Source organism: Perissodus microlepis, chromosome 11 (genome assembly GCF_051167445.1).
Source record: "Perissodus microlepis isolate ML-2025 ecotype Zambia chromosome 11, ASM5116744v1, whole genome shotgun sequence".
In the NCBI taxonomy this organism is placed as follows: domain Eukaryota; kingdom Metazoa; phylum Chordata; class Actinopteri; order Cichliformes; family Cichlidae; genus Perissodus; species Perissodus microlepis.
This window is the reverse complement of record NC_140471.1, coordinates 31,198,479-31,218,965: the sequence shown is the minus strand read 5'-3', so window position 1 is coordinate 31,218,965 and position 20,487 is coordinate 31,198,479. Positions and strand designations below refer to the sequence as shown.

The 20,487-nt window shown below is 40.3% G+C and overlaps 1 protein-coding gene across 1 annotated transcript; it reads left to right on the top strand.

Annotated features, from left to right (window-relative positions):
* Positions 1-2,831: 2,831 nt before the first annotated feature.
* Positions 2,832-11,417, top strand: LOC146378212 (uncharacterized). Its single transcript, XM_084944134.1, has 6 exons — positions 2,832-3,036; positions 4,345-4,441; positions 7,408-8,205; positions 8,762-8,959; positions 9,349-9,559; positions 9,904-11,417. Exons 3-6 carry the CDS (start codon positions 7,497-7,499, stop codon positions 10,154-10,156), a joined length of 1,371 nt encoding a protein of 456 aa, XP_084800260.1. The 5' UTR covers positions 2,832-3,036; positions 4,345-4,441; positions 7,408-7,496; the 3' UTR covers positions 10,157-11,417.
* Positions 11,418-20,487: the final 9,070 nt, after the last annotated feature.

The window sequence follows — 20,487 nt, the reverse complement described above, 5'->3', positions numbered from 1 at the left end:
TGCCATGAGTTTGTTGAGTACTTATTCAGAATCTGGCTGACTTCCTGTTTGCTTGCCACACATGAGTACGATTAAATAAAAGTAATCTTTCAGGTTTTGTAGAATTTGAATATGTTGAAACGTATTTAACAAATTCAGATTTGTTGAGTAATGGAGTCATTAATGGTGTTTTTAACTTTATTCACCATTTTAAAGCCACTTTTTGGCCTTGTGAACATCATATGATGGACATACAAGTATTACACAGTTCAGGATTGTTTCTTAGAGATTTGGCTGCAACAAAAATGTGTTTTGTCAGCTATATTTTACAATATCCTCTTTCTTATAATCTGTTTATGCTCGTCGCTCCAACCAGTTCCATTTTTCTGAGTCATAAATAGAACTTTAAAAAGACAAAAGAGCAAACTTGTAAAATTCGCAGTTACAAAAACAGCAACAATTGCTACTAAATAGCTGACAGTGAAGGTTAATACTACTTCACAGTATTCCTAGTATTATAAGATAAAAAATGTTATTTTTGCAGTGACATGCTGAATTGAAGTATGCAGTTCAGTGGTGATAATGGAGATATTGGTGTTATATACCCTTAATGCACTTTTTCTCACAGGTCCACATGCTAAAAGCCACACTTACGTCTTCCCAGAGGTCATGTGGGCAGGAACATGTGTGTTAATGTGTTCTCTCTCTGCAGAGTAAATGCCAGTCGTGTGCCCTGAGTGTAAAAGCAGAGGGGAAGGTTCAGGATGAGGCTAAGAGAAGCCATCCCTGGCCCAGTTATGACCTTTGAAAATTAGCAGTGTCAATCTCTGCTTGACTGGTGTTCTGACTAAAGTGAAACTGGGTGGACTCAGAAGAGTTCTTCACTTCTTCAAAAACAGCCTTGCTGAAAACCCATTTTAACCCTTTTTAAATAAATACACCTTTAAAATGGAAAAGCTATTAGGAATTAGTAGCAGCAGTTGAAAAGGTGGCTTATGCCTCACTTATTTCTGCTTGGTTTGTTAAGTAAAGGACAAAAGAAATGGGAGTGTCACCAATATTTTCAGCTAAGGTGATAAAATTTGGTAGATCACACATTTCTCAAACAGAAACAAGGGAAGGGATTGTACTGGTTTTTCACTTTTTTTGCTTTGACTTGGGAAAAAGCATCACATTTGCAGTTCATTCACACTGCACAGTAACTTTAAGTGTTGTGTAAACATCCCATCAGTAAGGCTGTTTCTGGGGGTGACACTTTTGCTTCACCTTTGCTAATTTATTCAACTTAATGTTGTGTTACTTATAGTAATATTCTTGTTGAGATCCCATTGCAACTCTGCAGAGAAAAATTATTTTTGCACCGACTTTGTTGGCAAGCTCTTTCAAAAATGACCTCATGTGTGGCAGCAAATGCAGCGTTACAGCCAAAAATGTTTTGCACACTCACCCTCTCTGTGTGCACTGCCAATAAAATCCTCAACACAACACAGTTTGTTCATTCAGCACTTCAGATTCTCATTTCATTAGTTTTATTAAACCCGGCTGATGACTTGTCTCATTCACAGATGACTCTGTTACCACTCTGAATCGTGTCCTAAATGTGATCCTGCAGGTAGATACCCTCAGGTCAGGGCCAGAAAAATTGCTTCTGGCAAAAGTAAATTCACCCTCTGAGGACCGGTTATAGTGATGCATCGAGTCGTGGTCCAGATATTTCTTTGTGAAGCAAAAGATGAGGAGTAAAGGTGAGAGCTGCTGCGGAGAGGGAATATGGGGATTGACAGATAAAATCCAGAGAGAAACAGAGAGAATCTCTGAGCTGCGAAGTGTAAAGCTCATCTGTAGTGGCAGATTGAGTCCAGATGTGGGAGGCTGGGGGGAAGCACAAATGTTAATTATGAAACATTTGGGGGGAAATGTGTGTTTATTGTATTTAATGTGCGGCGTGCATGAAAACACATCAGTGACATTCAGTTAGGGCAGGCAAGGAAGCAGTGCTTACAAAAAAAACCTATTCAACTCTATCAAAGAGAAAGTGATCTCTCTTCTTACAGCTCAGACAGCATTAGGCGAGAGCTTTGGTCCCATAAAATATCTCCTGTTGGCATCCATCCTGTAAATTACTGCCATTTTGTAGCCTCATCTTCTGAGAGAAGCCGATAGAATCTACAGCTTCTGTCATGTTCACCAGCGTGTCCGCGTCCTGGTAACAAAATGCTGAGCTTTTCAAGCTGAGAGGCCAGCAGCATTTACTGGTTGTTTGTTTATCCACATTGTGGGTTTGTCTGTGGTCTTTAACGGGAGGCTGACGGGTGCCCCAATAACTGCACAACAAGCTGTTTTTGGTTCTGCTTTCTTTGCTCTGTGGTGTCCAACTCTAAACCTCAAGGGCCGGTGTCCTGCAGGTTTGAGATGTGTCATTGATCCAACACAGCTGATTTAAATGACTAAATTACCTCCTCAACATGTCTTGAAGTTCTCCAGAGGGCTGGTAACGAACTAATCATTTGATTCAGATGTGTTGACCCAGGGTGAGATCTAAAACCTGCAGGACACCGGCCCTCGAGGCCTGGAGTTCCCCACCCTTGAGCTAAAGTCTGCATATTGTGCTCAAAGAGAGCTAGCATTGTTGAGTAAAAAAGCTCTCTTTGATTCATCATAGTTTACTTTTCATCCTAACAATCACCTCACCAACATGTGTGATGTACAGGAGTTATATGCAGTTTTTAATGTCTCTCCTTTATCAACTGTGTGAGTGCATGGGTTGGTTTTGGTTCAGAAGTGGGACTTTCTTCTGGTTCCCGCCCTCTGGCTTACACACCTGGAGGAGTCACACACCTGTTCCCGATGTCCTTGTTTGTGCTACCACTTAAGGTAGTGGCAGCGCTGCAGTCTTTGTTGGATTGTTGAGTTTTAACCAGTTAGTGAAGTCTGGCTCCTTCACCACTGGGATTGTGCGGTTTGCCTGTAAGTGGGGACAAAAAAAAAAAAAAAATTAATAAAAAAAGCAGCTTACCTGCTGTTTCCTTGTCTACGAGGGACCTTTGCGGGAGAGCGGTGAGCTGTTTTGTGTTCTTGGGAGAGAATCTTTGGATCCATGTGGATTTGTGGAATAACCCTGTTGTGTGGAAGCCCAGGACTTTTGCTGGGGTTGATCTCCTGTTTAAACTGTTATTTACTGTAAATAAATAAACGCACTGAACTGTTTGAGTCCTGCCTGACTAGTGACCCTTAACAAACAGGCTACCCCAAAATGCAATGGTAGACATTTCTAAAGTGTATTTTTAGTGCTCCTTGCAAAACACTAGAGGACCTTTCAGCAGTGTAACAACTGATAAGACCCAAATGTGCAACTCCATTGATGAGATTAAGGTTCAAATTCTTTGTGATAAAAAAGGAGTTGGGACAAAGGTAATCAATGCAACCACACAAACAGAGAAATACGAAGCAAGCAGAGGCAAAAACACTAGAAGACTGTCATGAGAGGAGTACTAAAAGAACACAGCGAACACATCTGGAAGGAAACTAAGGTACGTAAAACAAACCTTAAATACAGATGCAGGTTAGACACATTAAGGTGGAGCAGATAACTGTATAGAAGGGAGAAACAAAAAGCCAAAAGGTAGGCAGAAAATTCAAATTAGCATGCTTTTAAAAATAAAACATGGGCAGAAAGGAGAGTGTTTGTGACAGAAATATATGAAATTGGTTGGCTGAAATACACGGATAAGAAATAACCAGCAGTAACACCTAAACACAAGGACATAGACTTACAGTCCAAAGCAACTGTGGATTAAAGTGACATTCAATGATTAGTCATGAGACGTTCCAATTAAAGATTTCAGGTTGCCTTTTTATGAAAGTCAGAGGCGCTGCAACAAAGTACTGACTGTGATCCAACGCTTTTCCTCTACTTGATCTGGGATTACATATACCAAATTAGTTGCCCTTTTTTGTTTTGTTTTTTCTTTCTGCTTGCAATGACTATGTTTGATATTGCTGTGTTTACGGCTCGCCCGTCGCCTGGCCATTAATATTCATTATTTACATATATCATTAGAATTGGCATAGCTTTGTTAAAAAAGAAAAGAAAGAAAAGTATTAAATTTAAAAACAATCAGCTTCCCTAACCCAGTGGCTGCAGATGCCCCCATTCCCTGAGCCTGGTTCTTCAGGAGATTTCTTCCTGTTTAAATGAATGTTTCCTTCTCACTGTCACCAAAGTGCTTGCTCATCTGATGGTTGGACTTTTCTCAGTATTATTGTAGGGTCTTTACCTTTTATCATAGCATAGAGGCAACTGATGTTGTGATTTGGCACTACATAAATACAATTGAACTAAATCTCTTTCCTTGTCCCTCCCAGGAGTTGACCAATCATTTCCCTCATAACTGCCAAGAAAGCACTTTGATCGGCTGATTAAGAAATAACGGTCAAGACCTCTCAAAGGAGCATCTACACTGTAAGTCTGATAACAGTTTAATATTATAAACTGATGATGAATAACTGATAGCATGTTTACTTGTAACAGTAGAAAGCCTGCAGCTTGCATGCATTTAACCCTGCTAATGTTTAAATTCAGGTAAGAATGAGCTAAATCGCAAACAAATTTCCAGTTATTTAATTATTTTACTTTATTTAGGCTGATCTGTTACAGTCTGTTTAATGTTTTAGGTGCGATTACACCGCAATTTGTGATGTTACAACTTCTAGGATAAAGAATTGTAAGATGTCTCTTATCTGTATCTGCAGTTTACCAGTGTACTTTATTTTTTAGAATATTTTCAGTTTTGATCAGCAATTAGCTAAAATGATGAGCCATAACAGCTCAGTGTAAAATGTTTGGGTTTTTTTTTTTTTTTTACATACAATAGTTTAGCAAGAATTATGGATGTGAATTCTTTCTGAATACAGTGTGCATGCTGTAGCAAACCCACAGAGATGAATAGCAAAATGAAATAGTGGGGGAAAAGTGTGAATGTGTTTACACTTCTACCAGAACTCTTGGAAATGATGGCTCAGTCATTTTATGTTCGAAGCTGTGCCTCATTCTCACCACTGGACATATTTGGATAGACTTTATTGTAGGGAGCCGGCCGATTAAACACAGTTTTCTGGTCTGACTTTGATTACCTTTTTTATTCTAACAAGCACATCTGTCTTTTAATGTCTAGAAAAGCTGGTGGTTTCTTTGCATGTGTGAAAACAACTGGCTGCTATAGATACCCAGCCATTAACCGCCTTGTGGGGACTCGAGCTATCGAGAGTTGTTGGGGTTTTATGAGAGTCGTTGACCCACCCGGCCATGAGATGAAAAGACTGTAAACTGTAGATAAATAAGTGATCATTTCTCTCTCACTACCTTTGTTTCAAAGTATCAGCAATCATTAGTTACATGCTTTGGATCGGTTTCAGTAGGAAAACATGGTTGTTTATTCTGTTAGACCTCTTTGTGTTATTATGGAAGGAAACACACTGAATGAGCGTTAAACTCATGATCTAATGAGAACTTTGGGTTCCTCTGAAGTCATGAAATATATTTATATGCAATATGCAGAGTAAGAAATGTTGTTTGAGCTGACATGCACTATAATTATCACCTTGCAGAAACCATCTACAGACTGAACAAAATGGATGGATATGATAGGACTAAATAGTCTCAGCTGTTTGGCTTCTGACTTTTGAGTGTTATAAAGTTCTGTTAGATGTTAAGATTTTGCCTCCTAATACTTAAGTAATAGAGTACAGGCTGAGTACATGAACTGTAAATAAAACTTTCTTTCTCTACTTCATAATCAGTGGAGTGCTCAGGATGTGCTGCATGGATGAGCAACATTTGTTTGCCAACACTTATACACATCACTGCAAATGTGATCACAGAGAGAACTGGACACATTTTGTATCTTGTTGTAGTCCAGTCATGTCTTTTTGTAGTTGTTTACATCCTTCAAGGTATTTTATTTTAACAGTTCTTTCACACAAGAACTGCCAATAATGTTTGAGTAATCAGGTCATGTCAGAGGTTGTCTCAGACCCATTCACACTGCTGGACATCCTTGGACAGACTTTTTTCAGGAGCTGGCAGATTAATCACTCTTTTCTGATCTGACTGTAATGAGCATTTGTGTTCTCACATGAACATCTGTCTTTCATTGCCTAGAAAAATTTCTGGCTGCTTTGTCTGTAAGAAAATGGCTGACGGGTTTAGGTATTCAGACATTAACTCTTTTGTGGGGCTTCAGCCATCAAGAGTTGTTGTTGTTGAGGTCATATGAGACCCCCAACCAAGAGGTGAATGCTTTGGAACGCATGAATAAGGGTGTAGGTAGGTGTGAACTGTTGAAGCTTACGGTGGGCTTTCAGACACAGCGACCCTGGACTTCTCCCAAAGCCTTACTTTTATGATGTTGCAGAGGAGGAAGGGAGAGGACAGCAATCAATCACTGAGGTGTGGTTTAAATCTGGGTGATCAAGGAGTCTGTCGCTACACAAAGGATTAGTGACAAAATCAAGACTGACGCACTCGGGGACAATACAAAAGGCTGATTACAAAGGTCACATGTAGATAGTAACCTGTAGATAAACGGGATGTGCAAGTATTATTGCATCATGGAGTCGTATGTTAATCAAGTACCAGCAAGCTTTTTAAGAGTCACAGACCAGAGATACTCATTTTCATTTGACTCTGAGCGTGCAGGCTGGAAAAGCTTCTGCCTCTGGGCTTTAGGATCATGGGGATGTGTTTTTTGAAGGCATAAGACCAAATTTATTTTTCCCAGGAGTTTCTACCAGGTAAGAAATCACAATTATTTTTGAACTATATACATCCACTAAAGAGATGTGTTAAATATACATTTATTTGTAAACTGGAGGGCCATTTGGCGAAAGCATTGTATTTGAATGGATGTTAATTTTATCACATAATTATTTTCAGCATGCTTTTACCACATCTGCCCTAAGGTAAAGGTGTTTGCAATCATTTTGACAAAAATGCTGGATAGCTTTCTTGGAGTAATATAATTTCATTCTTCACAGCACAACTTTCAACTTCCGTATAAATAGTTTAGACACCAATTACCAAACAATAGCTATATGACTATAACTTGGATTAATACAATACTGCTTTGTTTACAGTGATTTAACCCATGATGTTTGAATTTGCAGTCATATTTGTCTTTAAAATAAATTAAAGACTGTAGTCCTTTGACTACAGCCAGGTAAGGAAATACCAAAAAGTTGATTCTGTTCAGTGGGAGAAACATTTCTCCACTGAACAGACCTTATCTGGCTGAGCATGCATCAAGAGACTTTCTTGAGTAACTGGCCAAAAATAAACTTATTTGAGAGATGGCTTAAGCGAGTTCTGTGTATCTTCTTTGTATTATTTTAGTCTGGATGGTAAAAGTGTTATTGTTGTTAACTTTTCAGGTGCAGCCTGCCTTCGAAAACTTGAAGGCAGGGAGTTAGGCCAAAGGAACGTTAAACAGACCTGGAGCTGAGGCTTCCAACAAGTTAACATGAGGGTCAAGTGGCTATCACATCTGCCACCCGAAGTTTGGGTCATGGTGTTCAGCTACCTGAGCACACAGGAAAAGCACAGGGTACGCTGCTGCTGCAAAGTCCTCAAAAAGCTGATTGACCACCCATGCCTATGGCGGAACCACATGGTGGTCCTATCCAACTTTCCACGCTACACAGCTGGATTCTGGGACACACTCAAGTGTCGCAGGGTGACCCATGTTGCAGTGCAGCGTTTGAGGCCCAAAGACTGGAAACACCTTGTGAAGTCCGTCCCACGGCTCACCACAATTGTCTGCATGGAGGGACAGCAGCATTACAAGAAGAAAAATGTGGACAACCTGCCTGATTTCCCCAACCTGAAGACTCTCGGGATACGAAACGCCACATGGAGCGAGCCAATGCTACAGCAGTGTCAGACTGTGCAGCTAGCAGAGCGGCTGACTCACCTGAGTGTGTGTAACATCCAGCTGCCAAGCACTGCTGAGTTCGTAAACAGCGTGTCACGCTTGTTCAATCTGGAATATTTGCTGTTTCACCAGCAGGCTGAAGCAAAGCTGCAGGTGGTGGCACCAGTGCCATCTAAGGCCTTCCATAACTTGCTATTGAACCTAAGGAAGCTGAAACACTTATCCTGGGAGATTACAGAGAAGCCAGAAGTGCCACTGCCCGACGACTACTTTTATCCCCCAGACCCAGAAGACCCAGGTAAGTCTAGTGTCTTTACAGCATTTTATAACCCTGTATCAGAACCACTAGACATTTTGTTTTCACCTGAAATATTAAAATAACATTCATCAAGAGAAAATCACACTTTACATGTAGATTTACCTGCTAAATTGCTCCCCAAACAACATTTACAGCTGCTGTGTAACTGGATCAAATGTATTTTGTGACTCAGCAGGTCACAAAATCAGACAGCTTTCAGTAATTTCATACATTTATTAGCAATGTATCTAACTTGCAGCATCAAAGATATTACTGAGTACAGAGTGGATGATACTGTTTATCATAGTTTTTTCCTAAAGGAGTCAACTTGCTAAGAGTTGCTGGATCACATGTGACACGAGGAAGAATAGCTGCTATGATGCTGCAACTAATGAGGGTCTTAATAAACTTAACTAAAGATGTCCTTTACTGATCAGTCACCATTCAGAGTTTTACTTACTACCTAAGCCTGTAGTGGTGGGACAGTTAGATCAGCCACTGTGCCAAATTATTAGCAAACGTTTGACTAACTTGCTCCCATTATTTGGTCCTGTAGAAGCCTACGGTGGCCCAGCACTGACTTCTCTGGAGTTGGTGAATTACCCAGAAACCATGCTGTCTGAGAACGCGCTGAGGGGACTGACCTCACTGAAGTCACTGACTGTTCGCTATAGGTACCTAAAACTTGGCGTCAAATGTCGTCTACAGTCCTGGCTGAGTCATCTGCAACAGCTAGAATCACTGGAAATCATTGGTGAGTGTTGCCATTGTTCAATGTGTTTTTGTTTTTTTTAGTTTAGTTTTGCAAATTTGACCTGATATACAAAATAAAGCAGTAGCACAGACTAGCCACATAAGTCCTAGCAGCACTACAGTACTCATTTTATTTTTAAAAAGCAGGTATTAGTATTTGCTCATAGGTTGCCTGCCAGCATTTTAGTAAATACTCTGATGCTGCATACATCCTTAGTTAGCAGGACAAACTTTCTCCAACAAAATACATCATCAGAAAACGGGGGATGAAAACTTTGTTTGTCCCATGTGTTGCCTGTTCCTTCTTCCTGTTTGTAAAAGTAAGAAGCAAAAGATCAAGCTTTAGGCCAAAACTGCCTCCTGTAACTCTTCTGATTTCTGTCTGTTTAGGTGGGAATTCTCTTGCTGTCTATACAACCACTTTTCCACCCCATGTGACCAGGCTGGTGCTGAGAGTGATCATATCACTCAAGGATTTATGCTTCATCGCGAAGAAAGTCAAGAAACTTGAGCACCTTGACATGCATCAGAACCGCTTCTCCGGCAGTCTCTGCAAAAAGCTTCCCTCACTATTTCCTCAGCTCAAGACTCTCAGGATACGGTGAGATGGCAGATTTTTATTTTATATTTAGTATTTATTGTTATTGTAGATAGATACCATTGGTCAGTGAAATTATTACAGATTACATTTCATTGATTACCTTCATGCAGTACTGACTGACAATTTAAAAAAAAATGTTGGTGGCTTAAACTTGCTTCATTTATTTAACAAAAGCACTAGAACTTTAAACTATGTTGCAGCATTTTCTTAAATACAACCCAAACATTAATCTGCTGGAAAGAGTCACCTGATTTTTATTTTTTCTTTCTGGGTTTCCAGTTGCCCCAGCACCAGATCTTCCTATCAGGAGTCTAAAACATATATTTTTTGCCCTTTTTCTATAGATATTTAATTGAGGAACCAAAAAGAGACCTCCTGCTCCTCAGCAATCTCAAACACCTCGAGCAGCTGGAGCTGATCGTGGAGCGCTCGTACATTCTCAAAAGTGACCGCAACGACCACCCCTGGCCGAGTCCGTCTTTGCAGGAGCTGATCAGAGAGCTGCAGGAGCTGTCCGAGAACAGGATCAACATCATCACCACAATGCGACAAAGAAACCTTTTTCAAGAATGTGATTGTGTTTGGGAAGGGGAGTAAAGACACCGCGGTTAAGCCACAGGTTGCCAAATGAAGCTGAATGATAGACACTGACATTCACTGTCATCTGAAGTCAAACAGACTCGGAAACACTGCAGAGATTTTTTTCTTTTTCCCACAAAGTCTTATGTTTTCAAACTGTTGCAACATCACGCTCACTATAATCTGAATTCTGACACGATCGTACAATCATACACTGATGTCTATAACCCAGCGGCAGCCACAGCAGCACAACGCAGTGGTGTGATGTTACAAAAATCTAGATTTGCACAACCGGCCGAAGCAACACCAGTGCGTGATAGTGGATGTGACATGTGAGCTTTAAACCACCCTTAACAGGCGGGACCCTAAATGTGAGCAGTCTGAAAAGTCTTGAGATGTATATTTCAAAGCCAACAAAAAAGCCACATTACTGCAGAGAGTTATTGAACTGTTGGCCTAATCAGAAAGCTTTTTCCGGTGCATGAGGAGGTGAATTTACATGAACTGTGTTGTAGATCTTTGTAGAGGATTATAATCTTTCTAGATTTACATGAATTGTAGATCAGTTTCCTTAAATTTAATTTTGTTTTTGCGTTTAAGGTCATTTAAGGTAGTTTTCTTTTTTCTTAAATGGGGAGAAATGATAGATCTGTTTGCATATTGATTTTGCTCTGGCTGATTTTTATTTTCATTTTTAAATGAACTGGAAAAACTGAAGTCACTGTTATTATAATCTATTTGTTTCTGGCACAAAGAAGGAAAGCAAATAACAGTACAAAACAAACCCGAACCATTAGCATCAAAACTGAGTAGCAAGAAAACTGAATTGAAAAGGCAAGAAGCTGCTTCTTTGTAGCTCCACTGAAATGCTACAGATTGTTAATTAATGTTAATTCAGTGCTTATTTTTGAATGGTCGATCCAAGCATGTGTATTTGTTAAACAATTTTTACAAGTTGTGTGAACTTTTATATATTTTTTTTTTGTTTTTTTTCTAATACAAGCCCTTTTTTCTGAAGAATTGTATTGTTTGATTGAGTCCTCTTTTTCTTTTTTTTGCAAGTATAAAATCAAGCACCTAGCCATGAGAAACATAAAAGTTTTTGTTTGGGGGCAGCTTTTATATCTCCTCCCTGATAGTAAGAGTGAAAAAAACTCAGTGGGAACTACTGAAGGTGTCCTACATGATGCTGGAAACGCTGTGGATATAGTGCTGTTTGATCATCTCCAGGATGGATGAGACAGTGATAGCAATGATCTGTCCTGCTGTTCACACAAGCCTGCCCAGTTGTTGTATGAACAAAAAATACTTCAAAAACAATAAAAAATGTATTTTGTTCTTTAAATGTCAGACTTGAGTGAGTAGATGCTTGAAACAACACATGATTTGGTTCTCCTTTAATTGGCCTCAACAATGAGAAGCATCACCTTCCTTAACACATCCTTAGACACGTGTTTTAAAGATCCAATTACACACAAAGCTGTCTTATTTAGGTATTTGCCAGACATGAGTATAAATTACACACACAGATGCAGTTATCTGACAAAAGTCTTTCTCATAAGTCAAATGTAGAAGACTGCAGTGGTTTACTTAAATATGAAATGAGTAAGACAAAGTTAGAGACGAAGTCCAAAGTAACAAATACAAGTAAAAATACTTTGTAACTGGGCTTAAGTAGAATTTTCAGGTATTTTTACTTGAGGATTTACTTTTTACTTTTACTCCCTAAATTTTGACACAAGTATCTACACTTTCTATTCCTTTATTTTCAAAACAGACTCGTTATTCAGGAACAGGAACGCTTCAATGCACTGCAGTGTTTTTTTTCTGTTGCTTTGTCCATATTTCTTAACTACATTGTTACATAAATTCATGTGGACACTCAGATGATATGCTGGGGGGGGTGTCTACTTGTTAAGTGCAGTAAGCTGCAGTGCATGAGGTTTTTTTCTTATTCATATGCTGCAGTGTAATGCTACTAATAAGTTGTCGTTCTTGGCTGCTACAGTTTCTTATTGGTGCTATCCACGTTTAGCACATCTTTCAGCTGAGTTTACAAACTCATGACTCACCATGTCTTGGATACCAAGTATTTTAGGGCTTCAGACAATAATCACAGTTGGCCAAAAAAAGAGTTTGGTGTTGAAATTAAGGTCAGACTTAAGGTCACAACTTTCTCATAGCAAGTAATCCAAACCATGCAGTAACATAAAAAAAAGTAATAAAAAAATATTTGCTGTATTTCAACAGTTTTGTGTGTATTCATCACTGCTGAAAACTGAGTGCATCGAGCCATGTGTATCCGTTTGTACACTCTCTAAATCCTGCACCAGCTGAAAGCGCCACAGGTCTTTGCCCTTTTGTTGGAGGAGACTGTTGCCATAGCAAAGGCTCAGTTGTTACACTGCCTGTGGCAACAAGCAGTTTGCCTGGCAGGTCACCATGTGAGGCCACTGGCACCGCTCTGTGATGACTTTAAATGCCTTTCTCCAATAGCCCCCAACCAGCTGCACCAGTATATAGATAAATTAAAATCCTATGCTAGCTGCAAGTGTTTTGCAGTTAATTTTAGGCCACTACAAATCTGTGGTCACTACTAGCATTTTTCATATGGCAGCTAGTGAAACTGTTTAGATGTTGACTCAAAATTTAAGGGAACTCTTCAACAATAGTCAATAGTAGTCAACAATAGCCTAACCTGAAACACTCCTATTGCCAGCTATGCGGACCAAGGCCTTATTACGGTTGTATAAGGATCGGGCCAGACACCCCATACTCCCGAAGCACCTGCTGCAGGACACGCTGAGAGACACGGTCGAATGCCTTCTCCAAGTCCACAAAACACATGTAGACTGGTTTGGCAAATTCCCATGCACCCTCAGGTATAGAAGGATAAAGAGCTGGTCCAGTGTTCCACGACCAGGATGAAAACCACATTGTTCTTCCTGTATCCGAGGTTCGACTAATGGACAGACCCTCTTCTCCAGCACCCTGGCATAGACTTTCCCAGGGAGGCTGTGGAGTGTTATAGCTGGAACACACCCTCCGGTCCCCCTTCTTAAAAATGGGAACCACCACCCCAGTCTGCCAATCCAGAGGTACCGCCCCGATCTCCACGCAACATTGTAGAGACGTGTCGACCAAGACAACACAGGCTAACCAACCCCAATAAGACTCCTCCTTTAGCCTGGTGGCTCCCTTCATCACCTTGCGATCGCAGCTCAGTGAAGCAGCTTTGGCAATGGAGGTGCAGGTCTGGTGATACGATTACAAAGTTGATCATCAAATCACTGAATCGCTACCGTTTTGCAGTGGAGGGGTTTGTGTGTCCCAGGGATCCAACGGGCTATGTTGTCCGGGGGCTTTTGCCCTCTGGTAGGGTCTCACATGGCAAATTGGTCCTGGCTGAGGGACCAGACAAAAAGCAATTCAGAAGACCCCTGTGAGTAGAACATCAAGGGAACAGTTCACCCTGTTTGGGATAAGGTTACCGGGGCCCTGCCCTGGAACTAGGCCTGGGGAGGGTGCCTGAGGGCCGGGCCTTAGTCCATGAGGCACAGCCTGAAAAAGGGACATGGGCACATCTTCCTGCAGGCCCACCATCCGCAGGAGGAGCTGTAGGAGTTGAGTGCATTGTGTGCCAGGCGGCAGCCAGGAGCCCTGGCGGACCGATCCCCAGCTACCTATTTTAGAGTACACTGTCTAAATATATTGATAATGCAAACCACATAATTGTCTATTATTAATTTGGTCATGCTGTTTTCACAGCTGACATTTGACTGCTGTATCTGCATGTTTAAAAGGGCATAAATGTTGTGCCTGTGTGTGTGCCAATAAGTGTCTGTGAGTATCATAAAAAATGGAGAAGGGTAAAGTAGGCCAGCTGTTCACAGCACTGCAGGAGCTGGTGGAGTGAAGGAGTGATACAAAGACTGCACCCTTCCCTTCCTCTCTTTCTCATCTTTTGTCTCCTCCCCCAAAGCCATTGTTTCACTATAGTCCTTTATCTGACTTTTACACAGATGTAGTGATGAGGACTGAAAACTGCAATGTTGTTTGAAAGCATGACGTGATAGTGATGACTTGAGTCATGATTTAAACCACGATATACAGATGAGGATTTATTCTGGTTAAATGAATGATTCAGTTCACTCTGCATTAATTTTATTGCTACAGTCATTCTAATGATTGAGATAGACCTGCAGCAGGTTAGGGTTATTAAGGACAGAAATGTCAGTGTACTAACAAGTAAAGTGAGCGTGCTGACAAGATGGATGGAGTGCTTTGAGGCGCTGATGAATGAAGAAAATGAGGGAAAGTTAGTCAATTGGAAGGTGGCTGGCCTAGATAACTTGCCTGTGGAGGTATGAAGATGTGTAGGAGAGAGGACAGTGATGTGCAGGGGTGCAGTAACCACAGAGGGATACATCTGAGGAAACATACCTTGAAGATATGGGGAAGAGTTGCGGGAGCTAGGTTAAGAGGAGACATGATGGTCAGTAAGTAGCAGTATGGTTTCATGCAGAGACAGAGTCAATGTTTGCTTTGAGAGTGATACTGGGGAAGTATAGAGAAGGTCACAAGAAGCATCACTGTGTCTTCTAGAGAAAGACTATAATAAACTGTCAAGAGAGGAACTGCGGTACTGCAGGTGTGTGGTAGGGGTGACTGATGGGTTCAAGGTGGCCACGAGATCATCAGGTGTCAGCTCTTAGGCCCTTCTTATTTGGTGATGGACAGGTTAACAAATAAGGCCAGACAGGAGTCTCTGTGGACTATATTGTTTGCAACAACATAAGTGAGAGCAGGGAGCAGGTGGACAAGAGTCTGGAGAGGTAATATATGTAGCAGAGAAGATGCAAAGAATTGAGGTATTGAAGGTGGACGAGTTTCCATACCTTGGGTCAACCATCCAAAACAACAGACAGTGTTTAACAGAGGAAAGAAGAGAGTGAAGGCAGGGTGACGTGGGTGAAGATGAGTGTCGGGGTAATTTGTGACAGATGGACAGAAGAATGAAAGCTGATGTTTACAGACATGACAGTGGTGTACAGTGACGTTTACAGAAGGGCAAACAGAGATTCAGCAGTGTCATTGAGTTTCATGGGGCCCTGTTTTGAGACCAATAACCTTTGCTCCATACATGCGTCCCTTAAGTAACGTTATTAGAAAACACAAAACCTAAATTTTTATTGCTATTTAAAGAGGTATATTTATCTGTGAAGTCAGATGATAAAGAGAAGTTAAACTACAGTCATGTTTAAAAGACATATAGGCCTGGGTGACCTATAGTTTCCTACTTCTAAATTCAAACAAAACGGAAATTTTCATACTTGGCCCTTGAAGAAACATGGTGTCTAACCAGATACTTACTTGGATGGCATTACCCTGGTCCCTAGCAGCACTGTGAGGACTCTTGGAATCATTTATAATTCATTATTATTGGGTTGTTCTGTAAGTTCACTGAAAAGCTTTCAGTTTGTCCAAAACACTGCAGCGAGAGTACTGACAGGGAAGGGAGAAATAATATTTCTCCCATATTTTGACTTGTCTTTATTGGCTTCCTCTAAAATCTAAATTTCAACTTAAAATCCTTCTACTCACCACAAAACATTGTATAACCAGCACCTATCTTATCAATAGAAGCTCTCAGATTGCAATCTTATTTTTTCCCAGAGTTTCCAAAAGTAGAATGGGAGACAAAGCCTTCAGATGTCAGGCCCCTTTCCTGTGGAACGAGTTTAGCTAGGGCTAGATCAGGTGACCCTTAAGCCTCCCTTAGTTAAGCTTCTGTAACTTCTGGCCTGCTGTGGAACTTCCTGTGATCCACAGCATTTCTTCTTCCAACACTGACCTCATTGGATTTTACAAATCAATTCAATTCAAGTTTATTTATATAGCGCCAAATCACAACAACAGTTGCCTCAACAGTCGCTTTACATTGTAAGGTAGACCCTACAATAATACATACAGAGAAAACCCAACAATCACAGAAAGGGAGATTTTTTACTCTAAGCTCAATAAGAGTTTAAACTGCACATTAGATTTTGATTGGCTTTTGCCTAAGTTAACAGTTTAAATGAATTTATATTACATACAATTGGCATGCCACTGTCATGGAATGGGCCCCAGTCCTCTCGTGACTCAAACAAACAGCCGCATGGATTTTCTTATCATTTCTACCTAATTGTGTTATAGTGCTTAGTGGGTCTTATTAACTAATGAAAACAAATTATTTAAATTTAGCTTAGATTTGGTTGGTTCTTTTTCTTCTCTGCCACCTCTCTGTACTTTCTGGCAAGCGTGTCTCTCTCACTCTGGAACTACTCGATCTGTGGTGACTGGTCCCACCAACCTGACAAGTATTTGTTATGCTGTTTGCCATCTCTCTACATTCTTTTCTCTATCCTCGCTGCTTTCCTAACCTTTAGTCAGAGCACATGGCTGTTCTCACTGAGCCTGCTCTGCTGGAGGTTTCTTCCTGATAAATTGGTTGATATTTATGCCCAGGTGTCAAGTACTTCCTCACAGGAGATGGTTGGTTGGTTTCTCTATATATTTTATTAATTTGCAGTACATAATTCAAATTTAACTGAAATGAATAAGTGTATGTGGCTACAAATGAAACAACATCTGTTGAATGATCGTGACAAGGACAGAAGTGATGTACATTAAATTTTAATTTCCGCAGAGCTTCCAGGTTTCTGTGTTCACCACAAATGTAACATCTTTTCACTGAGATAGATTTAGTTTTGTCAGGTGTTGAGAGCATGTTGGACATGAGTCAGGTGGATTTCCTGTAGAAGAAACCTGTTGTATTCTCTCCCTGTGAAGCAAATCCACTCAATACTGCACCTGAAGCTTGTACTGTGAAGCTGGATTTGAGCTTATCTGGATAACTTCAGGGTTAACTCGGTATGATGAAGGGAGTTCACTGCTTATTGGGGTTCATCACCATGGTAACTTGTTCAGCTGACCTAACGTGCTCCGAAGCAGGCCATGTTTGAGATCAACAGATATGAAATTGCTGCTTACTGACAGTCAGTTCACAGGAAAACAGTGCCACCATTCCTGGAAGATGCCTCAGACCTCTGTGCAAAGATGACTTTTAAAGATGCTGCAAACACTACATGTTTTTTGTGAACATCCTCATAGCTAGACTGGTAAACCTTGGGTTGAGCTATCGAGTTGCTAATCAACTTTGTGTGACCCCTTACCCAAGTTAGGGCAATCTGAACCCCTAACCCACATCTGAAAAATGGTCATATGACTCATTTGACCATTTTAGCACTTTGACATGACCCTGACTCATTTGAAATGAGTCAGGGTCATGTCAAAGTGCTCAAATTGCTAACATAGGTTAGCTGTGTCCATAAACTATGCAGCTACATCACACAGACAGCCTCTAATGAGTGCTACGTGCTTATAAAACACATTTTCATTCACAAAAACTGCAGCACAAACTTCTTGGATGTTTTTTCCTCACAGCAAGCCTTAATATTTATCAGATAATCCTATGAAAATGCTCCAAAAGGCAACAAAACAATAAACATTCGTGAGAAGTAGCAATGCTAAATGTCAGGTTGGAATTAGAAGGAGTAAAATTTCTCCCACATGGGGAGAGATTATCCAAGTTTTTTTGACAGGAATGATTTCAAGATATTTATACGAAGAATAAGTGAATGAAAATGTGAAGATGGGTGAGAGCCGCCATCTGGAGATAGACATTGTTGCTGTAGTCTACAAACAGGAAACAAACGTGAAATGTTTGAAATGCTCTGTTTGTTTTTTGAACACAAGGCTATTCTGTCAGCCACGCTGTTCTGTTAAAAATAAAGTATCAAAAGATACAGCACACAACAAATTATTGTTAGGTTTCAAGTACTGTGTAATCATAACAATACTTAATACGTGGTAAATTTGGGACTTTATGACATAAGCCTTTTTAAAATGTATCTATCTGGCTGAGGGTCTTTTGCGGTGGTCTGTTGGTGCAGCACATTCTATCCTGGGATGCTCAATGGATATAACGGCGGTGTGGGGAGAGAGAAGAGCTTTCTCTCTGTCTTCACTGAGGAAGAATGCCTCCCTCCCCCTGCATGAAACTCTGGCAGCACTGGACAGCTCCTTCAGTGACCGGATGCTCCACATACAGAGTTCAAAGGAGCAACGCTGCACGTCTTTTCCTCCCGCTGCTGTCAGATTGTTCAAACACTACTGTTCCCTAAACCCTCCTGAAATATGTACACTATTTGTTTGTGTTTTAATATGTAATAAAAACAGTCACACTGTAGCATTTATGTTTTTAATGTGCAAAACTCATGCAAATGAAATCTGTAAGTATATCAAACACAGTAATTATTCCTCATCTTTTTGGACCACAAATGTTTTTTTTAGGATATAGGCAAGAAAATGAATGAGCATCAACTCTAAAAAGACTGACTTGTAAAATCTGTAACAAAAAGTCAGGAAACAGCATCTTATTTTCACATGTATGCCAAACAGCATTCTCCTGGTTTCAAAACCAGATTCTGCTCTCATCACCCTTTGTCAGAGTAACCTAATGAGACTGGATATAATTTACGCTGCATGTATGGAGATATAGGTCATACAATAACCCCAGGTCTGCAATTACTCACAAGACTGCTGTGGCGTTTGTTTCAGGAAGCTCCAGTTGTTTGGAACACCACCAGTGAGCAATTTGCTTTATGGGTCACAACTACATCTACCTTGTGCAGATGCTGACTTAAACTGGCAGGGTATGTGTCCCCCCACAAAGCCCCAGCACAGTTATTTTCATACGTGTCCTAAAATGATTTCTGTCTTTATTATTATGGGCCAGAATTATGGACCAGCCAGTCATCCAAAAGTGTATATTTTCCTCTTTTATTTCAAAATCTTGAGGATGTTGTTCTTGGCTGGAACTTCTAGATAAGGAAATGACACTGCAGCAGGGAAATGTGAAAATCGTTGTTTGTTCAACTTTATTAGAAATGATTTTCATTATTCTGCTTGCACTGTGACAACAGAGCAAGTGGAAGATGGAGGAAAACAAGAGTGGGTGATGAAGAATGTAATGCTCAGGATGCCATATCATTTATTATTCCGTCAGAGGTGCTGAGCCGGGGGGGTGGACGGGGGTGGGGTGGAGGCTTCTTTTGTTTCAGGGGTTGAACGAGAGATTAAATGGGCCTAATCTGTGTGTTGATGAGCACCGTTTCCTGTTTAATAACACAGAAGCGCCCGGACTGTCATAACAACAGCACGTGACCCTGATACGTACACGATAGTAGAAAGCATTGACCCTAAAACAGTGGGAAATGCCACACGTCCAGACAGAATTAGGCTGATGTTCATGTGTAGTTCCTAATCTGTGTGCTTGTTTACAGTGAACATGAAGGTTATCCCGTTGTAGCAGAAGACATCAGACCTTACTATCGATACACGTTTTGTTTGCAGCTGCCAAAGAAACTGTGTTGGAGTTTCTGTGATACCAGTTCTTGTACATTTGAAGACTTAATTATGTAAACAAGCCTGTTGACTAGAAATTCAACAACAATTTTAGCGATCAATTAAACTTTCATGAATAGCTGGGTTTCCGACTGATGCAAACAGGAAATTTGAGTCACCACAATGTATTATTTTTAATTTAAATATTACATTAAAAATATTAAATTATATTTTTAATCCTAATTTAATGAACATTCTCCTTTCACAGCAGATTTATGACTTTACGCTTTATGAAATTGCCATGTTTACTTGTGCAACTTTATGTCAGTGCTGTTTCTACACACCGATCTAGACTTAAATGATACATACAATACATTGAGGACATTTTGAGTGCCCAGAGTAAGAATCCTCTTGTCTTATTGACTTTTTGTTCCTCGAGTGCTATCATGAGGTCGATCATTTGCTGTTTTGATTCAATTATCAAAACAACTCTTGGAAAGATTTCCACAAGATCTGGTGCCCAACAGCTGCCTGAAAGTCACGGCAAACCATGAAATAGTCACCAAACTCTGGTTTCTTGCTGTGGAATTTGTTCTATTGTAACCCTTGTGTTGTCCTCGGGTCAAAAATGGTCCCTAGGTGAATGTCAAACAAGTATATGGGAATCCCGAGGACAACAGTGCTGTGCTCCAGTTTCCTCAATAAACAAAATTAAACAAATAAGGAAAATGAAGCAGTACTCATCAGAGCAGCATAACACCTAATCCTTTTTGTTTCTTACTATTACTTACCTTTCTATTAATTAATTACTTGACCTACATCTGCCGAAATGTGAATCTCTTCATTGTTGGTAACTTAAGGCTACCTCTTCACAATGTGGAGAAAACAAAAATCTGTGA